The sequence below is a fragment of the Hyla sarda genome, chromosome 8, assembly GCF_029499605.1.
Source record: "Hyla sarda isolate aHylSar1 chromosome 8, aHylSar1.hap1, whole genome shotgun sequence".
Classification (NCBI taxonomy): domain Eukaryota; kingdom Metazoa; phylum Chordata; class Amphibia; order Anura; family Hylidae; genus Hyla; species Hyla sarda.
In genome coordinates this window covers 70,748,423-70,760,223 of record NC_079196.1, presented here as the reverse complement: position 1 = coordinate 70,760,223, position 11,801 = coordinate 70,748,423, and the positions used below count along the sequence as shown (strand labels likewise).

Below are 11,801 nucleotides of genomic sequence, written 5' to 3'. Positions count from 1 at the left end.
CGGGAAATACGCTGCGTATTCCTTGCTCACTATACACACAGGGCTTTCCGGAATGCACCCTTAAGTTGTTTTTTTCTCTTTTCCCATTTTCCCATTTTTTAAAAATTATAATCTTTATATAATAACAATTCATCACCCAGAGTTTTCATGAATATAAACCAGCACATATTCCCAGATATTTTCTACTCTATAGAAAAAATTGCCCTATTTACCCAAAACATACAAAGATACAGTTGATTAAAGATGTACTCTGGAGGAAAAAAATGTCTCCAATCAACTGGTGGCCTAAAATGATACAGATTTGTAAACTGCTTCTTTTTAATAATTATTCCAGTCTGACCACAGTGCTCTCTGCTGCCACCTCTGTCCATGTCAGGAACTGTGCAGAGCAGGAGAGGTTCGCTATGGGGATCTACTCCTGCTCTGGACAGGTCCATAAGTGTCAGCAGAGAGCACTGTGGTCAGACTGGAGAGAACTACGTAACTTCCTCTGGAGCATACAGCAGCTGAAAAATATTGGAAGGCTTAAAGCGTCAGATCCCACAAAAAAAAAAAAAAAAAAAAGATAGATAGATAGTAGTAATCCAGAAAACAGCAGCACACAAAAATTAGGTGAAAAAAACTTGTGGATTTATTTCATTATTCCAGTGCAAAAATCAGGAGAGCAATGTTTCTGCGGCCTCTCGCCACCGTTATCAAGCCCGAGAGGCCGCAGAAAAGTTGCTCTCCTGATTTTTGCACTGGAATAATGAAATAAATCCACAATTTTTTTTCACCTAATTTTTGTGTGATGCTGTTTTCTGGATTACTACTTCAAGTGGAGCCCTAACCCAGGCACCCGTACAGCGTGCACCTAACACAGAATTCTTGCAAGACTGTGCTGCTCTTCTTGGGATATAGATAGATAGGTATATATATATATATATATATATATATATATATATATATATATATATACACAGTGGGGATCAAAAGTTGGGGCACCCCAGGTAAAAAATTGTATTAATGTGCATAAAGAAGCCAAGGAAAGATGGAAAAATCTCCAAAAGGCATCAAATTACAGATTAGACGTTCTTATAATATGTCAACAAAAGTTAGATTTTATTTCCATCATTTACACTTTCAAAATAATAGAAAACAAAAAAATGGTGTCTGCAAAAGTTTGGGCACCCTGCAGAGGTAATATCTTGTACTGCCCCCTTTGGCAAGTATCACAGCTTGTAAACGCATTTTGTAGCCAGCCAAGAGTCTTTCAATTCTTGTTTGAGGTATCTTTGCCCATTTTCCTTACAAAAGTCTTCCAGTTCTTTGAGATCTCTGGGCTGTCTGTCACGCACTGCTCTTTTAAGGTCTATCCATAGATTTTCAATTATGTTGAGGTCAAGAGATTGTGAAGGCCATGGCAAAACCTTCAGTTTACGCCTCTTGATGTAATCCCCCATGGATTACGAGGTGTGTTTAGTATCATTATCCATTTGTAGAAGCCATCCTCTCTTTAACTTCAGCTTTTTCACAGATGGCATCAAGTTAGCATCCAAAATTTGCTAAAATGTTATTGAATCAATTTTTCCTTCACTCGTGAGATGTTCCCTGTGCCACTGGCTACAATACAACCCCAAAGCATGATTGATCCACCCCCATGCTTAACAGTTGGACAGAGGTTCTTTTCATTAAATTCTGTTCTCCTTCTTCTCCAAATGTACCTTTGCTCATTCCGGCCAAAAAGTTAAATTTTAACCTCATCGGTCCACAGAACTTGTTTCCAAAATGCATCAGGCTTGTCTATATGTTCATTTGCAAAGTTCAAACGCTGATTTTTGTGGTGAGGACGTAGAAGAGGTTTTCTTCTGATGACTCTTCCATGAAGACCATATTTGTACAAGTATCTCTTTATAGTGGAATAGTGTACCACAACTCCAGTGTCTGCCAGATCTTTCTGGAGGGATTGTGCAGTCAAAAGTGGGTTTTGAATTGTTTTTCTCACAATCCTGCGAGCTGTTCTGTCTGATATTTTCTTGGTTTTCCAGATCTTGCTTAAACTTCCACTGTTCCTGATGACCGCCATTTCTTAATTACATTCCGAACAGAGGATATTGACATCTGAAAACGTTTTGCTATCTTCTTATAGCCTTCTCCAGCTTTGTGAGCGTCAACTATTTTCAGTTTCAGATTTCTAGACAACTGCTTAGAAGAACCCATGGTGCTGATTGTTGGAGCAAGGTCAGATGAGTCTGGGCATTTAAAACCTTTGAGATTGACATCACTTGGTCTTCCCAGATGATGATTGAGAACAATCCATGACACTGGCAGGTCTCAGCTTTGCAAAGGAGGCAGTGCATGCTATAAATTCTGCAGGGTGCCCAAACTTTTGCACACGCCATTTTTTTGTTTTCTGTTATTTTGAAAGTGTAAATAAAATCTAACTTTTGTTGACATATTTTAAGAATGTCTAATCTGTAATTTGATGCCTTTTGGAGATTTTTCCATCTTTCCTTGGCTTCTTTATGCAAATTAATAATTTTTTTTACCTGGGGTGCCCAAACTTTTGATCCCCACTGTAAATATATATATGTTACTGAGTACCTAATCATGACCATATACATCTAATTTTTATGCCTCTATTATGAATATAACTCTTTTATGCCTTGTTAGCTCACAGTGTTAGAAATCCTCTCAGGAGAAGGGGGTGTGCTCTACCTTGTGATGGGAGGTGATTGGTGGGAGGGGGCGTGTCCCTCCCTTGTGGTGGTGGGAGGTGATTGGTGTCTGCTCATGCAGCCTTGTCCTGGAGTCATCTCTTGTCCATGACTCATGGACAAGCCTGATGCTGCTGCAGGACTAGTTTGTGTCCCAGTAGGTATGGGGACCCTTAGTGGTGGGATTTTCAGGGGCCGTTTTTTTTTTTTTTTTTTTATAATCAAAATTTTTTAAACTACCATATTACAAAAGGTCTTTAATTTTTATCAGTAACAACATATAAAAAGTTTTTGGATCTGACAGTGCCCATTTAAGATTTTAAATAAGTAAGTAATTTAAAAAATCTGTATAACTTTATGGTACCAGTTGATTTGAAAAATGTTCTTTCCCTGGAGAACCCCTTTAAAATAAGTGTTAGTTTAAAGGGGTTGTCTGCCTAGACAACATTTTAAAAATGGGGCAGACTGGGTTAAACAATTCAGTGATTGGCAGAGTGGGCATTTTCTATGTGTTAAGATCAGGATTGGAGATCAGCGGGAACTTGGACGCCACTTGAACAGCATTTTTTTGTTTCAGTATTTTTACGCAAAACCAGTAGTTGGTACAAAACACAGAAGAGTTTCTATCTATGTCAGTTTCACTTCTGGTTTTGGCTAAAAATACAAAAAAAGAAAACAAAAGAATATATAAAAGAAAAAAAATGAAAGAAAAAATACACACAAATAAATACGGTTATCCTGTAACACTGTTGGAAAGAATGTTTTAAGTAATTTTTAAATCTTTCTAAATTTTATGTTGCTATGGTTATTTAGTCCAACTGATACAGAAAGTAAAGAGTGGTAAAGACCTGAGTCTTAAAGGGAACCAAGCACTAGATTTTACCATATACAACAACTTGGCAACGCATTATACATGGTAAAATCTTTATCCTTACCATTTCCGGGGGACGTTTTTACTCCCAGCGTTGGTGAGGATATGAAGTTATTAAGTCTTCCCGGCCTAAGCAGTTCCCTGGGTGGGGAGCTATACTAATAAGGTCACATCGCTCCGGCCATGGTGATGCCCCCCTCAGCTTGATTGATGGCCCACGCCATCGCTCTGCAACCTAAGCAGTATAAGTATTGCTCCCTGACTAGGGGACTACTTACTGGGTGTCAAGGGAGACTTTATAACTTCAGAAAGGTAGAAAGAATTGTCGTCCGGCACTGCTGCCCAACAGCAAACGATCCCAGCAAACAATGTACAAACAATTCACACAGTCCGTGTGGTACTGGGGGTGCAATCCACAAGGTAGTAGAGACAAATGTTCATCAAGAAAATGAAAGGATGCACTCACCCGGGGGCCTTGATAGCTAAAGACTTTATTACATCAACGGTGTAACACGCAGGCGGGTAGGCGCAGAGGAGCAACCTCGCAGGAGCGAGGTTGCTCCTCTGTACCTACCCGCCTGCATGTTACACCGTTGATGTAATAGTCTTCTGCTATCAAGGCCCCCGGGTGAGTGCATCCTTTCATTTTCGTCTTCTTGATGAAGACTTTATAACTTCATATCCTCACCATCCCTGGGGGGCAAAAACATCCCCCTGGGATGGTGAGGATAAAGATTTTACCATTCATAACACTTTGCCAGCTTTTTATATGGTACAATCTAATGGTTTCCTTTCATGCATTAGCTCTTTATTCTTGTCCAGACATTTCATTCCCATGATTTCTGGGGCTCTTTTTGCGGCTTCTGTCTGCAGTCACTATGGCACCAACCACAGTGACTACTACAGTTAGGCTGATCATCAGCACAGTTACAGTCTCTGCTACACAGAGCTGAGTGTGCAGTGAGGTAATGGCTCTCCCCTTCAATGCTGGGGGATCTGCACAGTTCAGATCTTCTCCATCTTGTAGACTGATTCTCTGCAAACTTCTCAACTTGCCAAACATACGCTGCGAATCACAATCACATTCCCATGGATTTGATGACAACAAGAGTAGAGTCCCAGGCGATGGCAAGCTACTCAGAGTTTGGAAGAGTAGATGGCGTAACTGGTTGTTTTGTAGATTGAGGAACGTCAGAGAATAGAGAGGTGTGAACACTCCAGAAGGCAGACTGCTTATCTGATTTCCTGATAAATCAAGGAATTCAAGTCTTTGTAGGACAGAGAAGATATCATTCCCTAAGCTCTGCAGCAGGTTGTTCTTTAGGACAAGATGCCGAAGTTTAGTTAGAGACCTAAAAGCTCCAGAATCCAGGAAAAAAATGAGATTTCCTTGAAGATTCAATAGCTCTAGATTATGCAAGTGTTGTAAACTGTATTTAGAAATACTTTGCAAAAGGTTATGTGCCAGAAAGAGGTGTGTGAGAGACTCAAGACCCAAGGAAAAACTCACACTTAGATTTCCTATTTTATTTCCATTTAGGTCCAAGATTTGAAGACTCTGCAAGCCCTTCAAGGATCCATCACCCAAGTGCAAGATTGCATTCTGAGCCAGAAGAATTGTACGGAGCCTCCAGAGGTTGTGAAGAAGGGGTACAGTATGTAAGGAACAGCTGGAAAGGTCCAAAAATTCTGTTACCATGGGAGGAGTGATTAGGATGGATGACAGATTAGTTCCTGAGCAATTTACAAAAAGTGACCTGGAGTCACACTGGCACAGAGATGGGCATAGTGAGTAAATGGAGATAACGGATGTGGGGTACACCATCAGCAGCTGAAGCCATAGCCCTGGGGAAAACAGCCACATCTGGGAAGAGATGCACTGCAACAAAATTAATATACAGAATATTTATTATGTTTATAGAAACATTGCACTTGGCTATATTTATAATGAAAGAATATAAGTCACTAATGCTGGTTTATCACCCAAGAAAGCTAAGGTATTTGATAACACAAGCCCACCAGGGCAGCATGGTGGCTCAGTGGTTAGCTCAGTGCAGCGCTGGAGTATGCCTGGAGGACAATGCCTGCAATGAGTTTGCATGTTCTCCCCTAACATACTGATAGGTGAATTTAGATTGTAAGCCCCAATGGGGACAAAAAACTATTGCAGTGTACAGTTCTGTGGAATCTGTGTGTTTTATATAAATAAATAATTATTATGTCTTTTCTATGAAAAAACAATGTCTGTACTTTATACATGTCCAGTCTATTACAATATTTTATATTTAATAATGTTATTTTTTCTAGATGTTTCAGGTGTTCAGGTGATGCTTTATATATGGGGTTTTGCAAAAAGGAGAGCTTACCTGTATCTGTATGGGTTCTGAGTGTTTCTGTGCCTATTTAGGGGACTGAGCTTGGCTAAGGCAGGTCAGGCGGTCACAGCTATTGTTCCCCCAGAGAGGTGCTGATATATGTGTGTAAGACAAGAACGGGACACTGAGACGTTGTGAAATTCACCCAGAGGAGTTATACGCTTCAGAAACGTTGTCGATTGTGGTGTCACTCAATACTGCAATGTGTGCAGCCTTCACTGCAATTCTGTGGGTCTATTTGCTATCAGTGGTATTCATTTCTCAGTTCACATAAATGGCTCTCATTCTAATACGTGTCTCAAGTGGCATTTAAAGGATATCTGTCATGAGACAGACCCTTTATTTTATGGGCATCTGGAAGAATGTATTAGCTGCAACAATTCCCACTTATTTGTGCCGAAACATCATATAAAGGAGTTTGCTGAAAGAAAGTTTAGATACTGTATGTAAATTAGTGCGGCCAAACCATGTTATTCTGGCTACTCTCATGAGGGGCATCAGTATTACAAAACAAGTGATACAAACAACCAATCAGAATGCACAATGCACACACTCATGGAAGTGTTAAAGGGGTACTCCACCCCTAGACATCTTATCCCCTATCCAAAGGATAGGGGATAAGATGTCTGATCGCGGGGGTCCCGCCGCTGGGGACCCCCGCAATATAGCACGCAGCACCCACCTGTTACTGCTCTGGAAGCGCTGGAGGGTCTGACTCCCGACCACGGGGACGGAAGATCGTGACGTCACGACTCCGCCCCCAGGTGACTTCACTCCCACCCCCTCAATGCAAGTCTATGGGAGGGGGCGTGACGGATGTCACGCTCCCTTCCATAGACTTGCATTGAGAGGGCAGGGCGTAACGTCATGATCTTCCGTCCCCGTGGTCGGGAGCCAGACCCTCCAGCGCTTCCGGAGCAGTAACAGGTGGGTGCTGCGTGCTATATATCGGGGGTCCCCAGCGGAGGGATCCCCGCGATCAGATATCTTATCCCCTAATCTTTGGTAATGGACAGTATGAGCTGCAGTCTGTGAAACTCTATATTCAACATGCTTACTGTAAAAAAACTAAACATATATAAACAGATTTAAATGCATTTTTTATTATTGCATTGTGTTTTGTGGAAAGAAATCAAATAGATCATTATTAAAAATGTTGCTAAGTTTCTCTTCTGTAGTCTGCAATGTATGGTAGACAATGTATGGTAGACAATGTATGGTAGACATGTCTATCATACATTGCAGGCTGTTCTGTTCAGAGTAAAATCTGGTAGACCAGCATCTCCAGCCTCTCGCTCTCTCTTCTCCATAATCTTATCAGTTAATTTATGATGTAATCAAAATTTACCTTTAATCTGGTCATAAATAAACTTAAAGGGGTACTCCAGTGAAAAACCTTTTTTATTTTTTAAATCAACTGGTGCCAGAAAGTTAAACAGATTTGTAAATTACGTCTATTAAAAAATCTTAGTCTTACTACAGAGGAAATTATTTTCTTTTTGAAACACAGAGCTCTCTGCTGACATCATGAGCACAGTGCTCTCTGCTGACATCTCTGTCCATTTTAGGAACTGTCCAGAGCAGCATATGTGTTCTATGGGGATTTTCTCCTACTCTGGACAGTTCTTAAAATGGACAGAGATGTCAGCAGAGAGCACTGTGGTCGTGATGTCAGCAGAGAGCTCTGTGTTCCAAAAAGAAAAGAATTTCCTCTGTAGTATTCAGCAGCTAACAAGTACTGGAAGGATTAAGAATTTTTAATAGAAGTAATTTACAAATCTGTTTAACTTTCTGGCACCAGTTGATTAAAAAAATTATAATAATTAAAAAAAAGTTTTCCACCGGAGTACCCATTTAACAGATTGGCAAGGTCACCCATGACGTCTCAGCAGGATTACCATAAAAATTAGCGAGAAGCACAAATTACCAGACTGATGTTATATCATTTTAGTAACAAAAGCAGTAAGTTTATTATATAAATCAAATGATTATAACAATTTAGGGCAAAAATACATAAAAGTGTCAAGATGGCGTGAAAGCAAAACACAAATAAGATACTTATGATACACAAATCCAAGGTACAGGTCAGAGTAGATCTGATACGAATCTAGGTAATAAACATTGTAAGATAATAATGATCACACAGGTATCACACCTAGACCTAGTAACGTACATCTGGAACATAGGAGAATGACAATTATGCTTAGTAGAAATCAAAGGGAAACCGTGTTGGAAAGTGTTTAAAATTTTTTTTATACCATATATTGAAAATAACAAAAAGTCATATTCCTTGCTGTACAAGAATAATGATAACATCCATAAAGTGTCCATTGTAAAATGGCTTGAAAATAATGTCTGATTAAGCCAGGCTGTATAGAGATTGCCTTGTGAAATACATTATTTCTTTCTTCAAATTTGATGCATTTATCCTCCATATTAGTAAAAAAAAAATTTCATAAAAAAGTTACTTCTCTTACATTTAGTAGTAGAAGGAATAAGTATCTGAAATACTAAAAGAAGTCATGACAGCTATAACAGATCCGTTTCCAAATCCTATCATATCAGTGAAAAATCATATTATAGCCCATTGACCCAATAACTCATAGGGGGGTATTTATCAAAGGATTTATGTGGGGGGTTTTTTCACGTAACTTTGGCGCAATACTTTGGCGCAGTGTGTTTTTGCACCAAAGTTTGGCGCGTCTTCTCCACTGTCATTTTTACAACTTTCTCAAAATCACACGGTCCTGTGTGTGATTTCAACTTTAATCAGTAATTCATAATTTGCCAGTTTTTTTGGCGCGAATCCCCACTAAGAAATTTTGCACATGGAAAACATACTTAGCAATGTCAGAAAATGTCAAGGCGTCAAAATACATTGACATTTTTTTTTTTTGTGAAAGCAGCGACGCCTCCAGGGCTGCTCAATACTATCCTGTGACATAGTTGTCTCTGAGGAACCTTCACCCTCCATTGGGCCAGAATTGGACATGGCCACACAGGTTAAGGAAAGGTAAGCACTAAAGCAGTGGTCTCCAACCTGCGGACCTCCAGATGTTGCAAAACTACAACTTCCAGCATGCCCGGACAGCCAACGGCTGTCCGGGCATGCTGGAAATTGTAGTTTTGCAACATCTGGAGGTCAGCAGGTTGAAGACCACTGCACTAAAGTAACAAAAAAAAAAACTACCCAAGTTGAAAATAAAATCCATTTCACATGGTGGCTATAAACCCCACAAAAGAAAATAACTCATGTCGCTTGCTGATAGACTGCAGGAGGGACTCCGAAATGGCCGCTCTACAGGGTAAAATACGCGTCCTCTGTGGCGGTAAGTTCTGTGTAAAAGGCACTGTGAACAGCTAATTTCAACATTTGCGCCAAAATTACTAACAACTTGCACCAAATGATAAATTTGGTGAATGTCCACGAAAACCAAAGTGAAAAAAAAAGGGTCAAAAGAAACTGTCAACAGGCAAAATTGATAAATACCCCCAATAGAATACATATAAAGACTATAGAGTTATTCCAAGCATAGAATCATGTCAGAAGATCATGATAGGAGTTGGGATTCCAAGGATGATTTCAATGATTCAATTTCAATGATTTCAACAAAGATATAGATCTGTAGATATCACTACATGGACAGCAAGCGCTGGGACCCTCTAATTCAAGACGCTGGCATCTTAGTACAAAGTGTCTTATTCAATACAAAAATAGAGATAGTCACCTGTTCACACCTGGGTTGGTGTAATGCATTTCATAGTGAGGGATCAGAACTCACTTAAAAGGGATCAGTCCATATACCAGTGTAAATTAAACGCCAAACAACTTTAAAATTTTTCTTCGTTTTTTTTTGCATAAATATACAACTTCATAGGCAAATGTTGCAAAGAGGAAAAATGCTAAATAAATGAATCACCCAAGGTGCACCTTCGGCAGACACGCTAGACACTCTTGAATTTCAGCCCATGTTGGGGCTACCTTCAGCTGAACAACCTTCCTCTCATGAAGGGGAACAGAGTGGAGCTTGCGTTGACACGACATTTCGGAGACCACGGGCTTGGTCAGAGATGTCAGCAGAGAGCACTGTGCTCGTGATGTCAGCAGAGAGCTCTCTGTTCCAAAAAGAAAAGAATTTCTTCTGTAGTATTCAGCAGCTAATAAGTACTGGAAGGATTAAGATTTTTTTAATAGAAGTAATTTACAAATCTGCTTAAAGGAAAACTGTCAGCTTTCTCCCCCCCCCCCACACTAACCAGCAGTACTGGCTGGTAGTGCGGGGGGCCGCTGATCAGTTTGGTCCTTACCGTGCCTGGATCCGCCGCGCCGTTCGGATGTAATATTCTATTTTCAGAATATGCAAATGAGGTGCTAACTGGCACCGGCCAGGCTAACTGGCACTCTGACGTCAGTGCCGCTGGCCGCAGCACCGCCCAGCTCATCAATATTCCTCCCCTCTCTCTTCATTACAGAGCGGGGAGAAGTGGGAGAGGCGGAGGGAGGGGAGGAATATTGATGAGCTGGGCAGCACTGCGCCCAGCTGCACTGGCGTCAGAGTGCCAGTTAGCCCGGCCAGTGCCAATTAGCACCTCATTTGCATATTCCGAAAATAGAAGATTATGGACAAACGGTGCAGCAGATCCAGGCTCGGTAAGGACAGTTTTCCTTTAACTTTTTGGCACCAGTTGATAAAAAAAAAAAAAAAAAAAGTTTTCCACCGGAGTACCCCTTTAAAGATTCATATTGGCTTACAATACAGGAAAACATAGTTTTCAGCTAAAATACCAGCAATAACCAGTCTAACAGGCGGCCTATTACTTATAAGAGATAACTTTGACAGCAACTGACACCTTTTATGAATTATTTAAGAAGCTGAAGTGATGCCTCGGTCCCAGGACTCAATCTTCAGGTTACAAATCTCCATGAATTGTAACCGCCACCAACACATATTTTCCATTCATACGAAACAAAGGATACACAATGTGTATGGTCTGTTTATTTCTGGAGATCTGCAGTCAATATTTTATTAATATAAAAAAACAATATACAAAACAAAAAATAAGTTATTTGTATTCAAATAACATCTTAGAATGAACAGAGAAGAGCATGCCTGCGGCTCTTTTGTATTGTAAGTGCATAACTAATGGTGATGGATGAGTATGCACAGCTCGATCATCATCAGGATTTATACAACATATTACTTGTCACATAAACATAGTCAGCAAATGGTTTGGCAGACATATTCTTTGCACTTTCTGTATTTTATATACATTGTGAATTAAAAAGATCTATAAAACTACTATGTAATTTATTTATGAAAATCTCTGCTAATTCCTACTAAGTGACTGACAGCTTTCTCAATATACACACGAATACAGTGATAGGACCAACCACATGACTACGCCTGCCCTGTAACATGATGTCTGCAGATTGGGAAATTAGCCTAAGGAGCGTCAAACACAATTGAGGGCAAAAAAGTCTACACAACCAAGTTCTGCCTGCGCTACAAGGCCTGCCTGCATTCACATCGCTTGGAGGGCCATTACTGGGACAGCATTTCTTTTATATGAGCCGTTATACACGAGGAGCCCTGAAAGGAAAGAAGTTCCTGACAGGTTAACCACTTTGGGCCTTATTGCTAAAATAGTGTTCTTGTTTTTATCATTGTCACATTCTAAGAGCCATAACTTAGTAAATACATTTTATAAGGGGGGGGGGGGGGGGATAATGAAAAAATGCAATTTTGTCTTTTTTTGCATCTCCAAAATATGACATTCGCCTTGAGGTAAAAATGTCATTATCATTTCATTCTCTGGGTCAGTATGATTACAGTGATACCAATTTTATATATATATATA

The 11,801-nt window shown here is 40.0% G+C and overlaps 1 protein-coding gene across 1 annotated transcript; it reads right to left on the bottom strand.

Annotated features, from left to right (window-relative positions):
- Positions 1-4,321: 4,321 nt before the first annotated feature.
- Positions 4,322-5,266, bottom strand: LOC130285281 (leucine-rich repeat-containing protein 70-like). The gene has a single exon (XM_056536638.1). It carries the CDS (start codon positions 5,264-5,266, stop codon positions 4,376-4,378), a length of 891 nt encoding a protein of 296 aa, XP_056392613.1. The 3' UTR covers positions 4,322-4,375.
- Between the last annotated feature and the right edge of the window lie 6,535 nt (positions 5,267-11,801).